The 24,095-nt window shown below is 44.6% G+C and overlaps 1 protein-coding gene across 3 annotated transcripts in view; it reads right to left on the reverse strand.

The window, feature by feature from the left end:
* TNKS (tankyrase) overlaps positions 1-24,095 on the reverse strand; it is a 2,071,987-nt gene that overhangs the window by 618,587 nt on the left and 1,429,305 nt on the right. For all 3 annotated transcript variants that reach the window (XM_069626094.1, XM_069626093.1, XM_069626092.1), the window contains one exon: positions 15,530-15,718. In XM_069626094.1, the coding sequence (XP_069482195.1) occupies positions 15,530-15,718 (189 nt within the window). The remainder of the gene's footprint in view (positions 1-15,529; positions 15,719-24,095) is intronic.

The following is a 24,095-nucleotide window of genomic DNA, read 5'->3' on the forward strand; positions in this document are numbered from 1 at the left end:
TGGCTTGAAAAGAAATGCCTTCCTCAGGGCGAAAAGTACCACTACAGGGACGCAGATAAAAACATTGAAATTAAAAACAAAATTAAAGTGTCAAAGAGTTACATATATTTACATTTGGACGTAGGTGACATGTTGAATTGCATAAAAAGTTTTTGATTGATTAGACTCAACTTATGTCCTAATGTAAACTTATCCCAAACATTGGTGGGTAGAAAACAAAAGACAAAACCGGGGGTGAACCTCGTAGACATGAAGAGCGGGACTCAGAAAGCGAAAGAATCCAACCAATACCCGATTGAGTGGCCTGTGAGCAACAAACAGTGCTCTTTTAGATATATTTCCTGATCATGAGTGTTGCTCAAGTAATCTGGCTACATAAAGAAGGAACAGTTTGAAATGCATATTCTTTCCTGACAATGAGCAGAAAGTCAGGTATTTCCAAAAATACAGCGCCTCCTAAGTTTGATGTTATGGCATGGTACTATCTTTTGGTAGAGCATGAAAATTAATCTGAGGCGTGGCCTAGTCGATTAAAAGAGGGGAAAGAAGGAAAATGTTTTGTAATCTGACTATGCGCAACCACGACGACGAAGGCAAACGCTGTTCCCCAGGGCCATGGTGATGATGTAATCCGACACCACCTCGCCTTCCTGAAGGATCTCCACTGCCTCTACCTGCTTGTCCTCGGGAGGAAGTGCAGGATCACAGCCATCTCGAACCCTGGCTTCACAGTCGTCGCCGCTGAATAAATTACTTTCCATCCCACGGCATCCAGCTTCATCCCCTCTCTGTCTGGGGGACAGATATTGACGACAGATCGGGTGATTTCTTTCTTGCCACAGCCAAGACCACGTAGTCTGGCGATGGTTGCGACCTTAGACACTTGGGTGCAGACTGCGGCACCCAATACTCCTTCCCTAGCTGGTCTATTAGCCAGCACTGAGGAAGGATTCTTCAGGAGCGCCAACCACTCGTCCCAGATGATGTCCTGGTGTGGTACTGACAGAATGGTTTTCCTCTTCCCCTCCCGGCGTTGGTACAGGAAACGTTCCTTTTTCTTCTCTTCTGGGGCAAGGTGAAAAAGTTAAACGCACGGGCTATCATGGAATGAAAGGATCCCATCTTGTCTGGTGGAGAAGCCCTTGGTGCTGTTGAGAGGCCACTGTCAGTGCCCGTCTAAACCATGTCCGTCCCAGTGTCCCTAGGGGTGTGGGGGGTGGCAGTGATGGCTAGAATGGAGGCGTAGGGTGTCTCCTTTTCTCAGGCGGAGGTGGCCCCATTGTCAACAGGGTTGTCGCCGGTGGTGTCGTCGGCATCCTCTTCTGAATCTCCAACACCATGTGTGTGGAGGGTCGAGAGAATATCCTGCAACGGGTCCCTGGGTGGTAACAGGATTGCTGGGCCAAGCGCCTGTATCGTCGTTCCTTGCTCTGTTGTCGCCGCCTCTGGCGGGCAACATCGGCATTCACGTCACCCATGTCCTGGTGTGGACGGAATTGTCTTCCTCATCGTAAAATGAAATATCCGTGCCCAGAAGCTCCTCCACTCGCCCCCCCACTCCACCTTTCTCAGGTCCTGAGTCGTCGGCCTAGGGCAGAGGTCCGGCATACTCTTCACCGGAGTCTTCTCCACCAGTTTAGCCGAAGCCTCCCACCGGGGAAGAAGCGTCACTCTGGCTGCCACTGGGGTAGCTTGAGCCGAGAGGACGGACATCTTGGTCTAGACTACCTTGGTCAGCATCGGAAGGACAATCCCACCCGCTTCTCCTGCAGCTTCCCTGGGGTAGCCGACTTCCTTCTCGACGAAGAATCGGTGCGATGGCTGGTGATCGAAGCAGATGGAGACGATGAGCACGCCCTGACCATCGGGGGACCCGCTTGCGCCACGAACCCGGCAGTGCTCAGCCCGGTCTTGGGCCCCCACGGATGGAGCGCCCTCAAAGGACTTAGAAGCCCACTCAAGATGGCCGGATCCGGATGTGGCATGCCCCCGAGACTGACTCCGGGTAAGGGCCTTGGCCTTGAGCCACAACATCAGACTGGCCTGCCGGTACTTAATCGTGCGCTTGGTGAAGCCACTGCAAATTTCACAATCTTCCTCCTTGTGCATCGGGTGCAAATAATACAGGCACTGGGAATGTTTGTCATCCGTGAAGACATTCCGCAAACCACAGCTGGTGCAGAGCTTGAAGTGGAAAGCTCCGCCCTCCTCCTCCTACATGGTCCGGCGTAGTGTAGGCCTGGTGGTCTTCTGGAAGCTTCCAAGAAGAAACACTCGACGACTTAAGCCCTTCAGGGACAAAGAATGAAGCCGAAAAACGGGTCCCCGTTGATCAGATTGATAAGTGATGGAGCACAGGCTTGATTGACAAAAAACGCAGAAAGCTCGAAGAGCAAAACGTGAGGACTCCCAACACTTAAACGTGCGGTAACAATCTGAAGATGGCTGCCTAAGCAGGGGCTTAGGTAGAGGTCAGTCATTGGCTGGGGACAGTATGACCCAGAGCTCAGCGATTGGTTTATAGGAGAAAAACAGTTTAGAAACAAAACAAACTTTTTTTAATCTTTTACCGAGGATTCCTAGTCTGACGACTGGGAATATTCATGAGCATGTGAATCCATGCCAACCCCATTCTGGAGAAGGGTATATCAAAGATGAGTAATCCGTGGGAGGACAATCCATTAGAAGTCCCATTTCACTCCAGGAAGAAAAGAAGGCAAAAGGACAGACAGTTAGTCCCAATAGCCAAGACAAATGCAGATGCACACAGATACACTGAAAAATGCACAGTTGATTTTAAGGCTGCACACAAATCACACAAAGGTAAGTACTTTAGTTGGATAAACTACAAGAGAATATTTTTTTTAAAAAAAGTTTATAAAGTGCCTAGGCCAACACTACACACCTTAAGCTAAATGTAGACCCTGTACCCAGTTGGAATATCAGTACATGTGAAGGGTAAGGGGTACGGAGAAAAAGATACCTCGACACAACCAACACACATCACTTATTCAAGTAGTGAAAAAACAAAGCTTATATATGAACATAGGCATATTTATCTTGCAAATATCATGCACTCTTCCGATTAATATCCAGACATTATCTAGTTTAGTGTCCGTCTACTTTTAGAAATAGTAATATATTATTCCATGTGCATGACACATTAACACATTGTTTATCATCACTTAAGACTAATGATTCTCCAATTATAGACAAGATTGCTCAGACAAGTTTGAAATATTACAAGATATAGAAATCTAAGACTGGAGAAGGAAAGAATTGACGATGTATTACATTAGGCAAACAAGTTCCGAATCTTCAGGTAAATAAACTAAGAGTTTGATCATAAGATTATGAAAGCTTTTAGCTTAGTTATTAGATAATTCTAATAACCATTCATATGGTGGAAAGCAAGTGGAGGCATAAGTGGTCTGTCGTGGACCGTCAGGGCCGGAGAGTCGGGTAATCAAAACCATTTTGCTCGAGGACTCAAGGCTGGAATACGGTCCTCTTCTGCAGACTGTTAAGCCGAGCCAAGTTACGTGGTTTTAAAACTTTAGTTCTTTGAAGTTGCTAAGAGGGAGACTGTTGTGGCGTGTCCCCTTTGATCCTGCATACATTTCCTGCTTCATCTATGACAATTTAATAAATGTGGTAGTTGAGGCCACTTGATTATTAACTAGAAAAGACTCAATACTCCTCTGGTATCGTGGCAAAAAGACCCAGAATCAAAGCATAATACTCATAACGATCAAGCCAATCAAAACAGGAGACTGCTGGGACATACTCCCTTTGATCCTGCCTAGAATTGTAAACATTCGCCGACACTCGATAGAGCCCGCAAGCATCAAGATCAGAGGCGGCTGGGGAAAACCGGGTGCACTCGTTCGAATCTGTAGGGAATTAGAACGGACATAAATCGTCAGCACGAGGGCAATTTATAAGTCGAACATTTACTGTGAAGGAGTGCACAGGTTAAATTGTCCTCAAATTCGTCCAAACAAACTACTTTATTTAACTAAAGAAAGCAACAAATAGACTTCAAAAGTTTCAAAGAAAGATCAGAAAGGCAGCAAAGGGAGGAGCACAATTTTAACACGCTAAACGTGCCAAAATATTAAGGACTGAAGTGGCAATGGGTACATCTGGCGAGTGTTTTGCAAAGTGTTACTTTAATAAATACCACAACAATGAAACTGCGCAGTACCCTTTTACAAGATGACAAGGTCCCAAGAGTTCATGTGGGACTCCAGGCGGTGCAGCTCTCTTTTGGTTTGGTGTACAGGCCCATGGAATACCCTTATGGCACCCATGGGTGGGCGTACAAACCTGTGCCCCTAGTGTATGTTGCTGGGCACCTGTGTGTGGCCCACATAGCAGGGTATGGGCAGGTGTCAGCTCCATGCTGAATTTGACAGGTGCTCTGAGTATCCTCCATTTTGGGATGCCCAGGCCCCCTGATGGATACAAGATGACCCCTGTGGCCTCTTGCCTTCCATCGCCTGTTACCTTGGTTTAACCGAAGTCCCGGGAAGCCCCAACTCTGTCCCTTCCCCCTGACTGGCTGTTGGGTAGAAGTTCCATATATAGTAGTGTGGGGGAAGTGGCGACCAGACTGGCTGGAGCCTTCCCAACGTAAGTTGTGGGTACGCCTGTGGGTGGGACCTGGGTGAATGGAGTGTGTGACGAATATGCATTCTGTGTTGTGGATGTCTAGTATCTGGTGTTTGACACAATGACCGAGACAGCCCTGCCCGAAACTGGTATGAATGTAGTGTGTAGTGTTGAATGGCGTGGTACTAGTCCAAATCCACATTCTGTGTTGTGAGTGTCTGTAGGCCCTCCTGAGTGATTGGTTTCCTGAGTGTGACCCAGCAGAATGAATGGGAGATCAACAGTATATCCGGGGGCCTCTCTGCTAGATATCGTGCAGAAGCTTGAGTTAAAAACTGACATTGAAACTGAAGCTTAAACCTTGAAGCTCTGCTGGAAGAGAATTAGTGCTGCTGCTCTACTTCGTCGATCTTGAAGACGCAGCAGCTTTCAGGACTGATCCAGAGAGGACCTGATTAGGCGCCCTCTTCCCGAGCTACGAGGGCCCATCGTGCACTGCTAACCTTCGCTGTAGCGCCCTGAAGTCAGCCTACGAAAGACTGTCAGCCGGAGACGGGGACCGCCAACAAGAAACAAAGAAGCACTGGACAGCCGTCCACCTTCGACAACCAAGTTTCGCAGGTTTGCTATACCTGCTGGAGGCCTGTTGAAGTTAGTTGCCCAGAAGCAGGACTGCTTGACGCTGTGCAGTCGACGACGAGCCGCACCGCTGCACTGATTAAGACATTTGATTCCTGGACGCACTCGTCCACTTGGCCGGAGGAGGACAGGCCGTTGACGTGCCGAGGGGCATCCGCTGGTGGGTTTCCCGCCACCCAAAGACCGTAGAGACGCCGGACTCCTCAACGCCCTTGCTGGGCCACAGTTCTTCACAAACTCTTTGTGGTCCTGAACTATCGAGGTGCCCCGCACGCCTCATCCTTGCAGGACGTCTTCGACTCGCCATTGACGAGCACCGCCAGGACCAGAGCTGCTACCTCAGCGCTGTTCACCCTTTTATTCGTAGGATCTCGACGATCCGTGGCTCCTGCTTTAAAGGGAGCCACTCAAGAAGGATCTGTCGAGGACCCGTCATCGAACTCTGCTATTCCAGGTACATTGGGGAGGTAGAAACATTGTAGAAGGAAATAAGACTTATTGAACAATATATGGACTAGCATATCTTTATTTTTCAGGTTGTTCAGGTTGGGGGGGGGTGGATCCACACAGAAATGTGTCTAGGTAACTGGTCCAGTATTCTGCCAATTGTTCTAACCAACTGCTTTCCTCCTAGGTCTATTGCTGGTTACCTGTATTAATTGATTTGTGTGACATTTCACCAGAGTACAGTTGATGCACTTTAATGAAATCTGATAAGTGTAGTATCACTTAGGACTGTATATATTTGCCATTGTAGATTAACTGAGCACAAAGTGAGTTATTGTGGTTGTGTATATAACCTTGAACCTTAATTATATAAAGACTGGGTTTTAACTAATACAGTGTGCAGACATTCCTTTGTGTGTGCTTGGGGACTATACTGTACTTCAGAACCAGCCCACATCACCTCCTGGGAAGCTAGGCCTTGATTGCTCATCCATTGCTACTGTAATAGAGAATCTTGGCTGGGGTCCTCTGTGCCTCTCCTCTACCATATAGAGAGCAGGAGTACAGACAACCCCTCCAGTCTTTACAGGGACGAGCCGTCATTGAAGTCCACTAATTCGGGAGCGCAACAAAGTGGATTGGCCCTTCAGGCGGAAGGTGTCAATTGTGCCCCGTCAACTAATCAAAACATACAAGCTCAAGTACATGCAGAGCCAGTAACCCAGACTTCTGGGATGGGATTGGTGTTGGGAGTCAGAACCAAACCTCATCGCACACGCATGGAAAAGAGGACTAGAATACACCAAAAAAATCCAAAGAAAATCGCAGACCAATTTGGAACAAAAGAGAAGTAAAAGTGTAAATGATGAGGTGGCCCTAAATAATCAAAATGAAAAGCCTCCAATAAGGAGAGATAGAAGCGACAGTGGCAAATCCCAATCCTCCTCATCTTAATGAAATGTCAGTGGAGACAGGAATAGGGACATTTCGGCCATGGGTATGGGTTCAAGTAACTGCTCCATGGCTAATTCGACCATTACCGAAAGAAGTGGGGAAGAAGTAGAATCATGCCCGCCTCAGAGATCAACTCTCAAACCGTGTCTGAAACTCAAGCAAATGAAAACACGCTCTCATCATTCAACTACGTCTTAAACTCTCTAGTGTCCGTTTTTTAACTGCTGAGAGGTGAAGTACAATCTCAAGTTGGCATTCTTCTGGAACTAACCAAAGAAATAGCCATTCTGGAGTCTTCTGTAGTGGGGTTGCAGCAATGTAATAAACTGTACATTAGCACCCAGCTTGAAGGAACTCATTATTGAAATAACCAAACAAGGTCTAGATCTCTCAGCAATCCAACAACCCTTGCTACCAAAAGGAAAGAGGACGACTCATGCACTGTGCTTATGCAGAATATCTCATCTCAATTAAGTTGTATGATCCAGGAGCAAGGGAAGATAGAGAAAGAACTGGAGTGGAAGAGTCCAATCCCCACTTCGATGATACAGCATTGTCAGAATCAGTACTGGAAGAGTTCAGAAGATTGGCAAATGTGGGGGATGGTTCCCAAGAGGAAGGGTCACCACACTGCTGCTATCGGGAGGACTCCCAAAACAAGATAAGGATCCTTCTTCACTAGAGGCAGTAGAAACTAACCCTCGCCAATCCTTGAGTAGAAGAAGAGTGAGAAAGAAGCACAAAGGAAGAGAAGACTTAAATAACTGTCAGCACTTAAAGCGAATCAGAAAAAAAAAAGAACAAACAAAAAACTCTGAAAGCTAAAAAATCAGAGAAACGCCTTTCTGAGATCTCCATCCAAGGCTCCATCGGCAATCGCGATAGAAAGAGAAGAAGTTATTAACTCTACCACCACCTCAATGAGGGATCTAAGAGAAACCTCACTAAGAAGTCAAAGGTTGAGCTAGGGAAAAAAACTCAACATGAAAAGGAGCTGACTTCATCTGCTTATTTGTCAGAAGGAATCATAAATATGAGTGTGAGACTCCGAACAGATAGGAGAGTTCCTAGAAATCTGAGCCCTCTCAAAAAAAGTGAAAATCATTAAGGAGACCAAAGAAACTCGCGTGGGACCAAATTAAGGGTCCAATTAAACTCCAACACAAGTCAGCAAACGACTAAGGGCTCAATACCGCTAGCCCCAATATTTCTGACGAAGAAACAGAAATCTGGGACAGAAGGGTCGAACACTAAAGATGTTGGAGAGGCAATTCTGAAGGACAATCAGAAAATTGCACCAATATTTTTGAAATGCATCCCAGAAACATTGAATGTAATTGAAGAAATCAGATTGGGTGAAGAGAAGTTCAGCATGCTGGAAATGAACTCCAACGGAGAAGAGAAATAAACAAGAATGGAGGGATCGCTCAATTTGAAGGATTATACACAGAAGCATCAGATGTATGAAGAATCTCAAGGAAAAAGGAAGGTTAAAGAAAGTTCAGCAATCGCAATGCCAATAATTTGGCTAACTTTAACATCAAACAAAAAGAAGAAAATCTTTGTGCAGGGGAGTGATCCTATCCATGCTGAAAAAACTGCCCAGCTTGTACCTTCTGAAGTCACAAGATATTGAGTTTGTTTGGTTCCCAGATCACGACGACCAATTTGTGACAGAAGTAAGTGTCGTCAAGTGAAGTATTTGCGGCAATATTGGGGGCTGGAAGCAATTTAGGAAAACAAGATCTTCTGGTTACCACTTCCCAACCAGTGGGTAATGCAAAGACACCCGTACTAGCACCAAAATGGGTCTCCAGGGCAGAGCTTCAGAAGGCGATCAGTTTGAACTCCAATACATCACAAAAAAGGCCAGAGGCCACTGGGGAACATTTGCAAGTACATTTCGTATCTATGTTCCCAGAAATATTGACAGAGGTCCTTCAAAGATTGGGGGTGGGACAGAAACCTCTTTAACCAACCAAGCCTAAAGGTGATCTGCTGGAACATGCAGGATCCAAATACATTCACCTCCAAGAAAATGAAAGACTACCTTTTTAGAAAAGGGGATGCCCTGATGCTGCAATAAACCTGGCTGGTTAATCTGATAATTGTGGAAGGGTATTCAATATTCACCCTTTCGGCACTTCAAAAAGCCAAGGGCAGACCCAGTGGAGGTATGCTGTTGGCTTTCAAAAATTGAACAGTTCAAGATGCCACAATGATTTCAAACAACAATATGGGAATTCAAGCCTGTAAAGTTTTTCTAAAACAGCAAGGGACCTGCTCGGAGATGATTTTTATCAATATATATTGGAATGCCGTCTGCTCCACTCAGCAGGCTTTTCTTGCCGATTTACCAACATTGTTTGAAAAAATTATGGTCATGCATGGGGTGCCCTAATAATTTTGGGCGAAGGGGTGGGATTTAAATTCACAATGCACTCAACTTTCAAAAGAAATAACGAAACAGACAGCACGCAGAGTATCGGAGAAGGGCCGAGTTTGGGTGGAGGGCCTTGCAGGCTAGGGTTTGGAAATGGCAAATGGGAAGATACAGGGTGATATTCCAGCAAATCAAACCCGATATCAGTGGTCGGCTATCTCAACCCTGGATTATTTCTTTATATCGACAGGGCTTTTTGCGCAAAATGTCACTCTGAATGTTGCACAGGGTGGTGGCAGTAATCATTTACGTCCAGAACTGATCTTCCCAGAAATCCTCTTTGAACCCCAAGATTCAATCAGGCTATCAATAGTAGGAAAGGCAGAGTGAGCCTACATAAATATAAATGGGAAGGGAAGGAGCTGAACAACTGCCTTTTGGGGATTCCAGAAAATATTCAATTTGAGATATGTCAGCCTGACAGCTTCATCAAATTCGTTGGTCAATATGTCCCCTGTCTGAGAGCGGGGGTGGGGGCTCCTGGGGCGCGGGGGGGCAGGGGAGAAACCGATACATCGCCATACATTCAATGAGGAAACTTTGCTGAAGAAAGAAAATCTGAACAAAATGATATGAAGGTTGAAAAAAGATACCATGAGTGAGGGGGCTCGCAGAAGTGAATCTAGATCCCTTCTGCAGAATTATAAATCTTGGTCAGTGGCCAGAAAGATGTTGAGACTTCAGCAAGACAGCAAACATATGCTGAAATTAATTGGGAATAGAGACTCAAGACAGCTTTGGTCAGTTATACACCAACTAGAGTGAAATTAAAAAAAAACACAATGTAATATAGTCTCGGAAAGAGGCTGGATCAAGCATTTAACTGACGTATTTGGGAACCCACAACAAAAAAAAAACATTCAGAATAATAAGGAAGTGGTTTGGAGCCTCATTTTTGATGAACAGACCCTTATAGATCTAATTGGGAATAGCTCGACCTCGAAAGCAGCAGGCCCAAATGGTCTCAGTGTTGAGAAAAAATCCCCTTTTATGAGCCAGACTTTTGTATTGGCTCTTTAGGGAGATTCTGGCAAGACGGGAACCCTCTTCCCTTGTCGAAGTCTGCAATCTCAATACCGTTATTCAAGGAGGGTAAACGGTCCGCGGCAGCAAACTACCGCCCGATCGCTCTCCTTGATATAGAAAGCACATTGTTCATGAGGCTTTTGTTGGGGGAACTTGAATGTTCGGAAAAGAAAGCGAAGGTCCTATCAAAATGTCAAACGGGTTTTAGGAAAGGTCTCTGTACAGCTCTAAATGGAGTAGTAATAAACCTCATGAGTGAAAACACAAGGAACAGCGTTTTGGGGCCTGGGTGGAATTCTCCAAAGCGTTCGACCAGGTGGATAGAAGCAGGCTTTGTCGAAGCTAAGATCTAGGGGCATCCCAGAAGGTATTCTGGGAATGCTAATTGAACATAACAAGAATACTATAGTGAGAGTCAGCCTTGATGAGGAGGGCCACCTATCCGAGCAAGTGGAGGTAAAAAGGGGGGTTTCGGCAGGGCTGTTTGGGGGCACCCCTCTTTTTCAATTTCTTTCTAGTGGTTTGGAAGAGTACCTGGTTTCATCAGCATTGGCAAGCCCAGTGTTGGAGTTCAGATCCACTGGCTTGCCTACACCGATGATGTCGTGCTTGACAAGACGGCAGTAGGGCTGCAGCGTCTCCTGAGCAAATTACAGCGTTATGCTGAGGAAAATGGACTCGCTCTGAATCCTAATAAATCTAAGATAATGATCTTCAGACATAGGAAATAAAAAATCATATTACCCCAGTGGGAGATTGGAGGTCAATGCATTCCAAAGGTAGAGGAATTGCCCTATTTGGGATATAAAATCTACACCTCCCTGGCAGTTTGTAAAGTGGGGCAGGACTCTCACATGAAAATAACAATTGATCTCCCAGATGAAAAAAGTTCTTATGAGGTATTGTAGATTCTCTATCCTGCCATTAATTAAATATTACCACGCAAAGGTAATCCCAATCATCCTCTATGATCTGGAAGCAAAGCCCCTCCTATGGAATGGGAATCGGCAAAAATGGGAAGGACTGATTTGGAAGAATGTTCTCGGGTTGCCAATGTGTTTCCCTATCTCAAATATCAGATTTGAATTAGGACTAAGAAGGCTCAAGCAGGTTGGAAGGTAGTTTCCCTCTTTCGGCTCATAATTTTAGCTCAAGAAGGGACATTGTATTTAGACGTGAAGGCTCACCTGGACAATAGTAGATCCAAAATGTTAACAAATCTATGCACCAGTGTGAAAGAATGGTTGGATAAGGCTGATCTAGACATTCAAACCCTAATTGAGAACCAGGCGAAAGCAAAAACATCCTGTGACGAAATGGACTGGATTAATACAATTGATGAAGTGTGCTCCGTTGCCAACCCAAATCCATTGCTGAAGGCCGATCAAAAACAGGGATTTTTAGAAAAATATTTTGTGAAATTCCCGGACTGGAGGAATATAAAGAACTTTGATTCTAAGATCAAATGTAATGCACACAGCAGAGGTCCTCGCGAGAAGGGGGCTGGGAGACTGCTATTCAATTGTGTAATGTGTGTTAAATACCAGAAGTGCAATGTAACAAATCTCCTAATGGACTGTGAGGGTACATGGGATGTAAGTTCCTTGCTCTTTGAAAGATTTGGATCTGTGCACTTTATATTGGAAATGCTCTGGGAAAGGATGATCTCCGGGCATTCACAGGAATTGACAATAGCTGTGGTTCAGATGCTAGAAAGATGTAATATAGTATTTTAAGTTGATATTAATTTGCTGTCCTCTAGGGGTCTCTGGGTAGTTTGTGCTATCCAATCGCCAAATTGGGGAACTGGTTTGGGCTTGTTGAGAAACGGAGAGATTGTCATTTGAGTTGGAATTTTATTAGATTTTAGTTTAGAATTTTTAGGTGATGTCGGAAATCTTCTAAATAATGGTGATTGAAATACAGTTTTGTCAATTTTATTGATGTTTTTTGTGAAAGGTTTTTTAAACCAAATACAACAAAAAAAAGAATAACCATTCAAATTTTGTATTTAAAACCTTCCAGAGAATTGTTTACATTGTACTCAAATCACACAATTGACTATGAAGGATGAACCGGACATTTTTAATGAAATAAAGAATGAGGCAACATGTTTTTTTAAATGCAAATATACGCATAGATTTAAAAATACTAATAAAATGTACAAACATTTACTTTTTACCAGTTGCATTTTTTTCTTCTGTCATTGTATCTCACTTCTAAATAATTTTCATTGGGGCAAGGTGTTTTTTTTCTAATTCTTTTTAATTTGTTTTGTAGGACAGCCTTGAGAAAGTCCACAGAGGGTGAAACATGTGTTGGCTTACAGAGGCTCACAACTTGAGATATGTATCAAATAGATAATTACAGTTGATAACTTTAACTGTCTACAGTATCATTGATTCTGAATAGCAAATTGCGAGAATTTACAAGGACAGAAGTTTGTGTGATTTATGCATTTAAACAATATATTAATGTATCAGAAAATTGTACATGGAATAAAGGATATGAATATTGCTTACAGTAGACTGGCACTAACCTAGATAATGTCAAGATATTAATGTGAAGAGTGCATGAGATTTGAAAGATAAATAAGTCTATTTTCAATAGATGAGTTTGGTTTGAGTGGTGTAACCAAGTCTACTACATGCTAGTATCTAAAATCTCACATTTATCTTTTGTTCAGTGGTGCAAAAAGAAACGTTCAAACCTTTTCATAGCATTTCTAATATATGAACAGTCACTGTATTTCAAACTATGGTAACCATTAAAACCGATAGCGCCACATACTGAAGTACTGCACCTAGTAGGAATGAAAGGATTAAACTATTTAAACCATGCCCAAAAGGGCCACACAAAAAAATAAGAAAAAATAAGGAAGTAGCGTTAAGGCAGTTTTAAAAATAGCTGGGAACAAAACAATAAAAGTTTGAGACAGAATTCAAGTAACAATCTATGGACAGGTGTGCAGTGATCTTTGGTGAGAAACTGCAGAGGCCCAAGAAGAGGGGGTAAACAAGCCAAAAGTCAGGTAAGTATAATTTGCGTCACTTTGGAGGAGTCCAAACGTTTGTAAAATGTTGCCCCTTAGGAATAAGCGTTAAAATATATAGCCATGAGTGGTTATGGGTTGAAGCCCGGATGGCACCAGTTCTATCCCACAGGTGCAGCCAAAGAGTAATTAACCCACTGGAACACTAGTTAAAGTTCCAGGTTTTAGACTGCGCCAGGAGAGGTTGAATGCTACCATAAAATAGCAAATGAAAAGGGCTGCAGAGGGAACAGTACTTCAGTAGAAGTCCCTCTGTTCGCAGGAAAGTGGTCAAAGATCCAGGAAAGCCAGCAGGAAAATACAAAAAGTTAAGGGACATGAAAACCCCAAAAATTGAATGGGGTCTTAAACTTCTCTTCAACAGATACTAAATACATTTTTCAATTATTCCCACACACCTATATGTTTGCCATGCAGCACCCCCCCCCCCCTGTGTACACTTAACAGAAACACATGGTGCAAAACCTTGGGGCTGCCGGGGGGGTGGGGAGGATTGCGGGAATAAAATAAATGTTAAAAAAAACAAAAAATAAAATACTTGCTTGGTGGCCTTAGCAAAACAAATGTAAAGTCAAGAATCATCACTAGAGGATTTCCTAAAAACATTCTTATGGACAAAGTATGCATATGATTATTGTAAAAAATGTGTTTTCGTTTAATAGCTGGACTCTTGCAAATAACATTTCAACAGGAGTTGGCAGAACCGACCGGGACGAGGCCTGTTGCATGTTATGGCCATCTTTCAAAAACCTGCGTGGGGACCAACGACTTGGCCACAAACTTGGGCCCCACTTACCTTTATTTGTTTCCAGGCATGGATTCTATTGTTGACAGGACACCGCCACTTAGGTCCTTTCTATTCTTTCAAAGAGATTAAGTACACCATGTAAGAAAGATCTATTAATCTTAAACTTTGAAGCTGTATAAATGCCTTGTTTTAGTAGTGTACTTAAAGTACACAAATACTATCCAGTGAGGCAAAAAAACCTTGTCACCATCTTGACTCCCCTCTCTCCTTCTCCCCTCATATCACAGAACTTGTCAAGAAGGCCCACTTTCAGTTTCTCCTCCTCAGAAGTATTCTCCCCTTCCTTACCTTCCCCAGAAACTCAATGTCTCCAGGGATCTGGTTCTCTCTAGGCTGGACTACTGCAACAGCCTCTTCCTCAATGTACCTCTTTCCACTGTTCGCCCCCTTCAACTAATCCAGAACAGGACTGCAAGACTTATCCTTGGCTTCAAGCCCAGGGACTGCATCTCTCCAGCCCTTAAATCTCTCCATTGGTTCCCGGTGGCTATAAGGATCACATTCAAGACACTCTGCGTCATCCACAAGGCAGTCAGGGGCTTGGGACCCTGCTACATCATACTCTCTTCCTAAATGCCTCCCTGCTAGAATCCTTCGGCCCTTTAGCTCCGACTCTCTGCTGATCAGACGTTTCTCCAAACAGAGTGGGGGTAGCTGTCTCTTCTGCAGGTGCATTCCTCTGGAATTGCCTCCATGCCCCTCTCAGACTTGAGCCGGACATCCTTAAGTTCCGGAAGCTTCTCAAGATGCTTCTCTCTACCTCCTCCCCCCCCTCCCTAAAGGCCCCCTGCCGTTTGACTAGCGGGATGGCTCATTCATGAGTCATATAGTGCACCAGGCCCTCCCGACCAGTCTGAACCAGCACCCACCTAACCTCCTGGGTCACATCCCTGACCTTCCTGGGCGGCATGCTTCTAGCACCCCCACCCCCTGAGTGTGGTCCATCCCCCCCTGGCACTTGCCCCCTCCCCTCAGACTCCGCTCCCTGGCCCCCCGCCCAAGCACTTGCCTGGCCCAGGCCCTCTGCCCCCCTGTTATGGCCCTGCATTATGCCTCCCCACCACCCACCCTCCCGTTTCTCTACTCTTGCACTTGTTTTCTGCACTTGCATGATATGAATGTCACAACAAGGCCTAGTAGGACCGTTACGGTTTACATTCCTTGCACCCCCGCAGGCTCCCCCCCCATTCTGTTGCCTTGTGGCGCTTAGAAACACTTCTTGTTGTACAGTGCGCCTTATAAATACTCAAATATAAATATCAAAACTGCAATAGTGCTATCAGAGGTCAGGACCAGGTCTCCATAAGAGGGGATCTCAAACTGGTGTTTGAGAGCGCAAACCACACAAGGTATTCAGGGTAACAGTAGACAATGAAAATCGACAATTTTGATTCACAGTACTCAAACGTATAATGTGGATAGGCTATGTTGCATAAAACATGTGAATGTATTTGGCTCTTTTCCGTTAAGAAAACATCTAACTATGTAATTATAATTCTTTCATATCCTAATTTCCCATTAATAATTTGATGGCATTATTACTTACAGTGGCAAGATCCAAGGGCGTTTGACCTTCTTGGTTCTTCATGGTTGGGTCTGCTCCATGTGCTAGCAGCAGCGCACATAACTGTGTCCTTCCTTTCTGAGCAGCTTCATGCAATGGAGTGAATGCCCATTTATCTGTTGCATTAACACATGTGTTGTATTTTATCAGCAGAGCCGCAATATCGACATGCTGCAAAAATAAAGCATACATCAGTGAAGGCCAATGTTTTTTGCTTCGATCATATTACTTAAATCTAACAAGCAGAATGCTCATCTTGGACATGAATGACATTACCTGTACAGCCCGTGCTCCACGATCACCTGGCCTTTTGCAACACAAGATGGCAGGTCATGTGGAGTTTAATCTCACAGGCAAGTAGTTAGGAATGATTTTTCTTTTGCAAATTTCCCTCGCTCAAATCCCCCATTTTGGGGGCACTGGACAGCCCATATGAGTGCAGGGGCTCTGTACACTGAGTTTCCATCGTAGTATGCATGAAAAATTACTGCAAGGCATATGTTCTAATTTTCTTTTTTTTTGCTAGTGACTGTTTTGTTATTCTACAAAATGTATAAAGAATTTAAAAAAAAATACTGCAAGGGTTGTGTTCTTTTCTCTACTAAAATGTGATATTTTTATTTGTGTAATAGTTTTTTTATAACGCGCCTTATACCATACCCGAGTTTGGTGTCTAAGCGCGGATCCGAACATCTGTTCTGCGTGGTCTTGCTTCCAAGACCAGCGCATTGCCCCTGTGCTATCCTCCGTTCACAAGCCGTTGAGGAGCCAAAGATGGATGGTGGCATTGGATTAAGTTCTACTGTATTTTTCATTGGACTACCATTTTGTTGCATAATGGCATTTGTAGAGCAATATAATGAAAAAACGGCTATGAGATGTGGTTTTCGCTCTCCGTCCTTTGGCCAACTTGTTCTTTGACCTTTTTAGTTTAAAAAATGTCACATAAGGCATTCACTTTCGCAGGATCGAGCTTTGATTCCCGTTAGGAAAGTTTTCCTAAAGTCCAAGCACTTCTAAAACCATATCTGAGGCAGTACAAAACTCCACTCTTAGTAGAAGGCTGTTCCCACTTCAGAACATTTGGTAGCGTAGATAGAGCATTTGGTGAGCAGGTGCAAGGGGATCTAGGTCACCTGGCCTAAGCCTCACACACCACCTCAGCCCTGCTTCTTCCTTTCGTCCCTTAACTCTTCGATCAAGGTCGTCTCTCACCCAGTTGTCAGTGACGGGCAGGCGAAGAAAAGGGAAACTCCTGTTTTGACCGGCAGGACCCAGGGCCCGAACCCCTGCTCAGACACTGGCAAGCATGCTCTGACATGCGTTTTCTCCCTCCGTACCCACAGGCCACCCCCACCATCACCAGGCAATGCCAACGAATTACCCCTTCTCTAAGGCATGGACTCTGCAATGCAGCAACCTCTCCCACATCAGCCTCAAACCCCCACAGCACCTCCTCACCGTAGGGATGTAACGGTATTACGGTATACAGTTAAAGATACCGTAAACCACTTAATTGAACAATAACCGTCACATTGTTTATACCGGTATACCGTTCATACCGTTAAGTGTGCTTTTCAATCTGATTTGGAAAGGCTGCAGTAAGCAAGTGCTGCGCAGTCTTGGTCTTGCACTGTTGGATGTGCCGTCTGCCAAGTAGTTTCAGTTTGAGCAGTTTTTAATGCCATTCCATAAACCACACGTGCCTGACACAAAATCAGTATGTTAGCAATAGGAAGAATAAATACAGTGCCAAGAAGGTAAAGTGTTTACTTTTTTTTTTATTTACATTTTTCTTTTAAAGCGCTCACACAGCCTGCGGGCATCGAGGCGCTGTTAAAGAAATTGTTTTTGTCTTAGTTGCATATTTATAAGACACTTAAACACCCAGAGGTTTCTAAGCGCGGACCCGGGGATCGAACCTGTGCTGCTTCGTGTCGTCTTTCTTCCAATGCGCGCACGTTGCCGCTAAGCTATACTCCCGGGACTTTGGTTTGGCGGCTTTGGGGGTTTATATATTTATAATGGATAATGTTTTCTAAACATATGACAATGGGGATTTCCCTGGTTCTATCATTGAATTTACATATAATAAATCACACTGCGAAATTTACTCATCTCTGTGGGTATTCCCTGCTGCCATACCAAAGGGTAACATGTCTCTGATTACTGAACACCTTTTGGCCCGGAAGTAAACTAAAGGCTGCAACGTAAAGAGTGCGGGCGGGCGTGCGTGCGTGCGTGCGTGCATGCGCACAAGCGTATACTACCATCAGACTCCATTAATCTGTGGCATGCAGGTTATCAAGATGGCAACATGTTCATCTTCACCAGTAGCCAGTGGGGGAGCTAAAAGCCTAAATGACAACCTAAGAAAAGCTAGTCAGTTCACTTTGCCAGTCGCAGCAGGGCTCTCCTCCCCCCTCCTCTCCACACGTGTGTTTGGTGGAAGCAAGGGGTGGCATTTCAGTGGAAAGTATGTTGAAAAGCCCAATTCTGGCTCTGGGTGCCTGGTTTTGTTTGTGATGATAAATCTGACAATTTGACCTTTTAGAAAATATTTGTTAAGATTAGTTAACTCCAGTTGCTATACCATGATAACCATGATATACCGTCATTTGGCAAGAAGGTTATTGTACCGTCATAAAACTAATACCGTGACACCCCTACCTCACCGTTCAGAACACAAACGTTGATGTTCGCTAACGCCAGCTCAGCTATCACCCATACAGCAGACATTGCTGATCTCATCACTACACATGACCTTGACGCCATCTTCATCACCAAGACCTGCTTGACACCCACCTTGACCCACATCCTAGACGTCCTTGTCACCGACGGCTAACACCAAACAGACTGGCCGAACAAGACGGGCGGAGGCCTTTAAGTCATACACAAGACCTTGTGGCCCTGCACCAGACATGATGTCGACAACACAGGCTCCTTCGAAGTCTCCTCCTGCCACTTCCTGCTCTACCCAACAGACAGTCACCTTTCATCTCATCTACAGACCACCCAGACCCAACACCGCATTCATGGGAGGCTTCACCGACCATGTCACCATCAGGTCCCTCATGCATGCAAACATCATCTGCCTAGAAGACTTTAACCTCCCAGGCAGCAAGGCCACCAAAAACGAAGGAAGCTCTCCTCAACTTTCTTAACACCCTCAGCCTCACAAAAAACACGCAAGACCCAACACACGAGAAAAGTAACATCCTCGACCTAATCATCACCGTACTGTCTTCCCTCCACTACAGCACTCCTCTCCCGCTTGACTGGTCTGACCACCTAGCCGTGCCCTTCAACATTCTGCACAACACCCCAGTCAAGCACTTCCAGCAGAAATGCAACAGACAAACCTTTAGGTCCTTCAACAACTTCCCAGTGGAAGCCCTCACAGAAGACCTTGTCAACCTACACCTTGCATGGACCGAACACCCACATCCAAACTGGGCACTCTACTGGAAGCACTCAACGCCACACTCTCGGCCTCCAATGACCAACACACGCCTCTGAAACAACGCACCTGCAAACCAAAACCGTCAACACCCTGGTACATGCAAGAACTCAACCTTAGCAAAAGAGTCATCAGGAAATAAGAGAAAACCTGGCGGTGCTCCAGGACTCAGTCCAACCTGGCGCTCCTCAAGGAACTCCGAGCAACCGGCCGACAATCAGCACAGCCAAGGCCTCAGACTATCAGAATACCATAGCAGAAGCGGGCAACAAAAGCATAGTCCCCCTCAAAGTAGTCAAGCAGTGCTTCAACACGCTACCCAACCCTGCCATATCCTCACTCCATCGAGAAATCCACAGCCATAAACACCTTTGTCGACAACATCAGCAAGATTTGCCAGCAGATAAGACGCCAGCTCTGCCTCCACAGACCCACCTCGTGTGTCTCCCCGCAAAACCTTCACACCCTGGACAACATTCAAGACAATCTCGACAGAGAACATGGTAGAAAACCCTGGCTGCCCTCAAAGCCACATCGTATACAGATGACATCCTCCCAGCATACATCCTGAAGACCCTCCCCACAGAAGCTCTCCTTCCCTACCTGGAGATCATCAACAGCTCCCTAACTCAAGGCACCTTCCAATCAACCCTAAAACAGGACAAATCTTCAGTCTACTAAAGAAACCCACTCTGGAGCCCGACAACCTAGGTAACTATCGCCCCATCGCCCAACTTCCCTTCCTGGGTAAGATCGAGAAAGCACAAGCCGCACAAATCCAGCAACACATCAACACCAACAATCTCCTCCAAACCTACCAATCCGGATTCAGACCCAAATGCAGCAGGCAGACAGCAACGATACAGGTGGTAGAAAACACCCTCAACATCCTTGACGATGGCCACCCCTGCACCTCCAGGCTCTACTCAACCTCTCAGCCGATTTCGACACAGTAGACCACGAGGCGCTTAAGGACACCCTACATCTGCAGATGGGGGGGGGGGGGGGGATCAGCAAACTCGTCCTACCTCGCCAACCGCAAGCAGTTTGTTGAGATGGATTCCTCTAGATTGCCAATGCGAACAATCACCTGTGGAGTCCCGCAGCGTTCCATCCTCTCCCCAGTGATCTTTAATCTATACATGGAGCCCTCATAGCCAAACACTGCATCCACGAATATGCCAATGACACACAGATATACCTCAAGATCAACTCCATCAAGGACATCCATAGGCTCAAAACCTGAGTCTCGCTGACCCAGTCTTGGCTGTCCAGTGCATACTTGAAGTTCAACCCCCCCCCAGGACCGAATTTCTACTCCTCACCAACACCACCCAACACCCAGACATACAGGCCTGGCCCTCAACCCGACCTCACCTCCTGCGCCAAGTACCTTGGGTTCCACATCGACAAACCCCTCTCCTTCAAGACACACATAGCTAAGAAAACCCAGACAGTTTGGTATCTGCTCTCCCTCCTGTGAAAGGTCAAGCCCTTCCTCTATCAGGACAGTTTTTGATCCACTGTTCAAGTACTGGTCCTACCCCACCTGGATGGGGGCAAGGCACTCCCCCAAAGGCTGTCCGTCGTCCTCCCTTGTGCCCCAAAAGTGTTCTACACGCGTCCAGACACCTCATAAAGGGTCTACACATATAAAACCACATCGCACCGGGCCTCATCGACCTTCACTGGCTCCCACTGCATATACAAACCACCTTCAAGTCTTGCTGCATCAACAAGCAGTCGCCCTAAAGTTACCCAGCTACCTTACTGAGAAACTCTGCATATCCGGTGGACAGCGCATCATCAGAAGCCATGACACATGCAGACTTGAAACCCGCCGCTGCACAAGGACCAGAAAACAAGCCTTCTCTGCCTACGCCCCAAGACTATGGAACCTAGTCACCATCAGCATTATCCCCACATTGCTCCAATTCAGAAATGAACTCGAGACCGACTTCTTCAGGGAGTCTCTCCTCCTCAACACCTAGGCTGTCACGTCCCCGCACCACCTGACTAGCAAGACGCCAGCCACAACTCTCCTCCCCGCCACAGCTGTACCCCTCCTCTGTCCCCTGCTGTACATCTGTTCTGTTACCACTGAAAAGCGCTCTGTCATGCCTCTGTATTGATGTATTCCTCTGTAAAGCTATCCAATGCTTCTTGAAGCTAGGTCTGCGCTCAATAAATATTAATATCAAAAACCGCCAACTAGATCTAATAGATGAACTGGCAAAAAGTGAAGACATTACCATTAAACTAGCCGACAAAGGTGGAGCAATTGTTATCATGGATACATCCTTCTATGTCAAAAGATGCATTGAACTCCTCAACGACAGACACCTATGCCATACTAGATAGGGACCCGCTACCAGAAATCAGAGAACTGATTAACAATACTCTGTTAAAAGCTAAAGAGAACGAATGGATTAATGATAGAACACATCAATATCTCACTAAATCCCGTCTGATTACACCAGTCTTCTATGGGCTCCCTAAAATTCACAAAGATAAACAAAATCCACCCCTTAGTCCGATTGTTGCTGGGACAGAGTATCTTCGACCCACTGGCAGTCTATATTGACAGATTATTACAGCCACTTATACAGGCATCAACATACCTAAAGGACACAACAGACTTTCTTAATGGACTTCAAGATTTCTCAGCTATCAGTGAAGACTGCATACTATTCAGCCTTAATGTATGTAGTTTATATACTTCAATACCCCATAGTGAAGGTATAGATTCTGTTGAATGGTTGCTACTTAATTCAGGTGTGAAAGGTAATCCTCAGTTCGTTCTGGAGCTACTCAATTTAATCCTTTACAATAGCTATTTTAGATATCAGGGCAAATACTTTTTACAAACATCAGGTACCTCGATGGGATCATCGATGGCGCCCGTGTACGCTAATACTTTTATGTTTCAGTTCGAGAGTCAGCATGTACTGGAACACCCCAAATGGGCTGCATACATTTTAACCTGGAAGAGGTTTATTGATGACATGTTCTGCATTTGGTGTGGCACACAAGATGACCTAGATCAGTTTTTTGAATACCTTAATTCAGTGCACCCCAGGATCAAATTTCCTATTGAGATTGGTAACCCTCATCTACATTTTCTTGACGTTAACTTGAGCATTGTGAACAATAAGATTGCTACGTCTATATACCACAAACAGACTGCTGTTAATAGTTTGCTTCACTATTCCAGCTTCCATCCAAGGGTGATGCTCCAAAGTCTACCTTATATTCAAATTCTACGCTTGAAAAGGATAATTTCTGACCCAGAAATTCTAGATAAGGAATGCACAAATCTTGTTGGTAAATTTCAGAACAGAGGCTACCCACAGGAAACTTTGGAAATTGCCAAAGAGAGAGCTTCAGAGATCTCTCGTACGGATTTATTGAAACCTAAATCTGATGTTAAATATACCCCACTTCTATACATATCAAAAAAATCAAGACAGAGTTTTCAGATCACAAAAAGTATAAAGAAACATTGGAATATCCTTCACAATGATCAAGCTCTATTCAAATTGTTCCCCACACCCCCAATGATGTGTTTTAAAAGGGGTAAAAATATAAGACAAGCTGGTGAAAGCTGAAAGAGTACCAAAAGAGAAAACCTTTCCTAGCCACCAAAAAACTAGGCACCTTCCCCGGTTTAGGGTGTATACACTAATAACACAATCAAAGGTAATGTAGTGACTCACCCTAGGAATGGTCAAAAAATCAAATTAAGAGACTACTCCACGTGTCTGACATCAGGTGTCATATATATGTTGAAGTGCCCTTGTGGCAAAGTGTACGTAGGACAGACCAAAAGACCTGTCAAATCAAGACTGTCTGAACACAAGTCGAACATAAGATGTAATAACCAATACTCACTGGTAGCCCTCCACTTCAACATGCAGAAACATTCAATTGCCCAACTAAAATACCAGGTGCTAGAAGTTGTCAAACGACCCACAAGAGGAGGTGACTACCAGTCACTCTTACTACAAAGAGTGGCGTATTGGATTGACAAGTTAAGCTCTTTACAGCCCTGGGGTTTAAATGAAGATTTCACATTGAACTGTTTTTTGTGATTTTAATTTGTCCATAAGGAATGCTTGATCTTCAACAACATAAACTTGAAAGTTACATTACTATTCTAGTGTCTGACTGTGATCTAAGGCACTACTTTGTTGAGACTAATAGATGGTTGACATAAAAATCATTGCCTGCAAATTCAATGTAAAAGTTTTTCTTATTCTTTACTCTTATGCATGTCACTTCTTTTAAACTTATCACATTAAATTTTGACCTTTTGTAAATTAAATGCGTTTATCCGACTGAGATTGTCACATTGTACTATGTCTTCCATGTGAAAAAGATCTAGGGTTAGTCTCCCTCTTCGTGTATAATGTGAATTTATATCCTCCACTTCCTATAGACTGAGAGGTTACACACGGTCATTCAGTAACCTTACTTTGATTTGATAATTATATTTATTTTTCCCTCCTAGATCAGAGTGTTCTGTCCAATTCATGACCCCTTTTTTCCATTACTTATTTCAATTCGATTTCACACGGTAAACCCCCAAAAACATTTTTAGCTTTCCTCTCCCCTTCTACTATGTGCGGATTAGGATTTGTAATGCCCGATTTATATTTTACACTAGGTATCTCCACCGCATGAATTTTTTGTTTCAATCGATCTTATTTCACACTTTTGCGCTTTTCGATTAAAATGACTCCCAGTTAGAGTATGAACCTCTAGATATACAATATCACAACATATAACCTCGTTTCAAGATGGCCAATCCTTTCGGCCTGATTGCTTATTAGTCCCTCTTCTTTATCTATAACTCTAGCCCTCTATTTAGCTCCATGGTCACATGCTGTTTCCATGGTTCGTGAACAACAAACCGCTCGGCTGGACAGACCCTGTTCAGGATTGTCTCCCCACGCTCCAGGTAAGCGCGAATGCATTAGCATTTGTCTATCTAGGGACCAGGGATAAAGTTCCTTAGTCTCATTATTCTTTTTTCCTTACACTTTCTTTAGTTGATACTCTACCTAACCCATCACTGCCAGATTCTTC

The sequence above is a fragment of the Ambystoma mexicanum genome, chromosome 6p (genome assembly GCF_040938575.1).
Source record: "Ambystoma mexicanum isolate Mex_15411 chromosome 6p, UKY_AmexF1_1, whole genome shotgun sequence".
In the NCBI taxonomy this organism is placed as follows: domain Eukaryota; kingdom Metazoa; phylum Chordata; class Amphibia; order Caudata; family Ambystomatidae; genus Ambystoma; species Ambystoma mexicanum.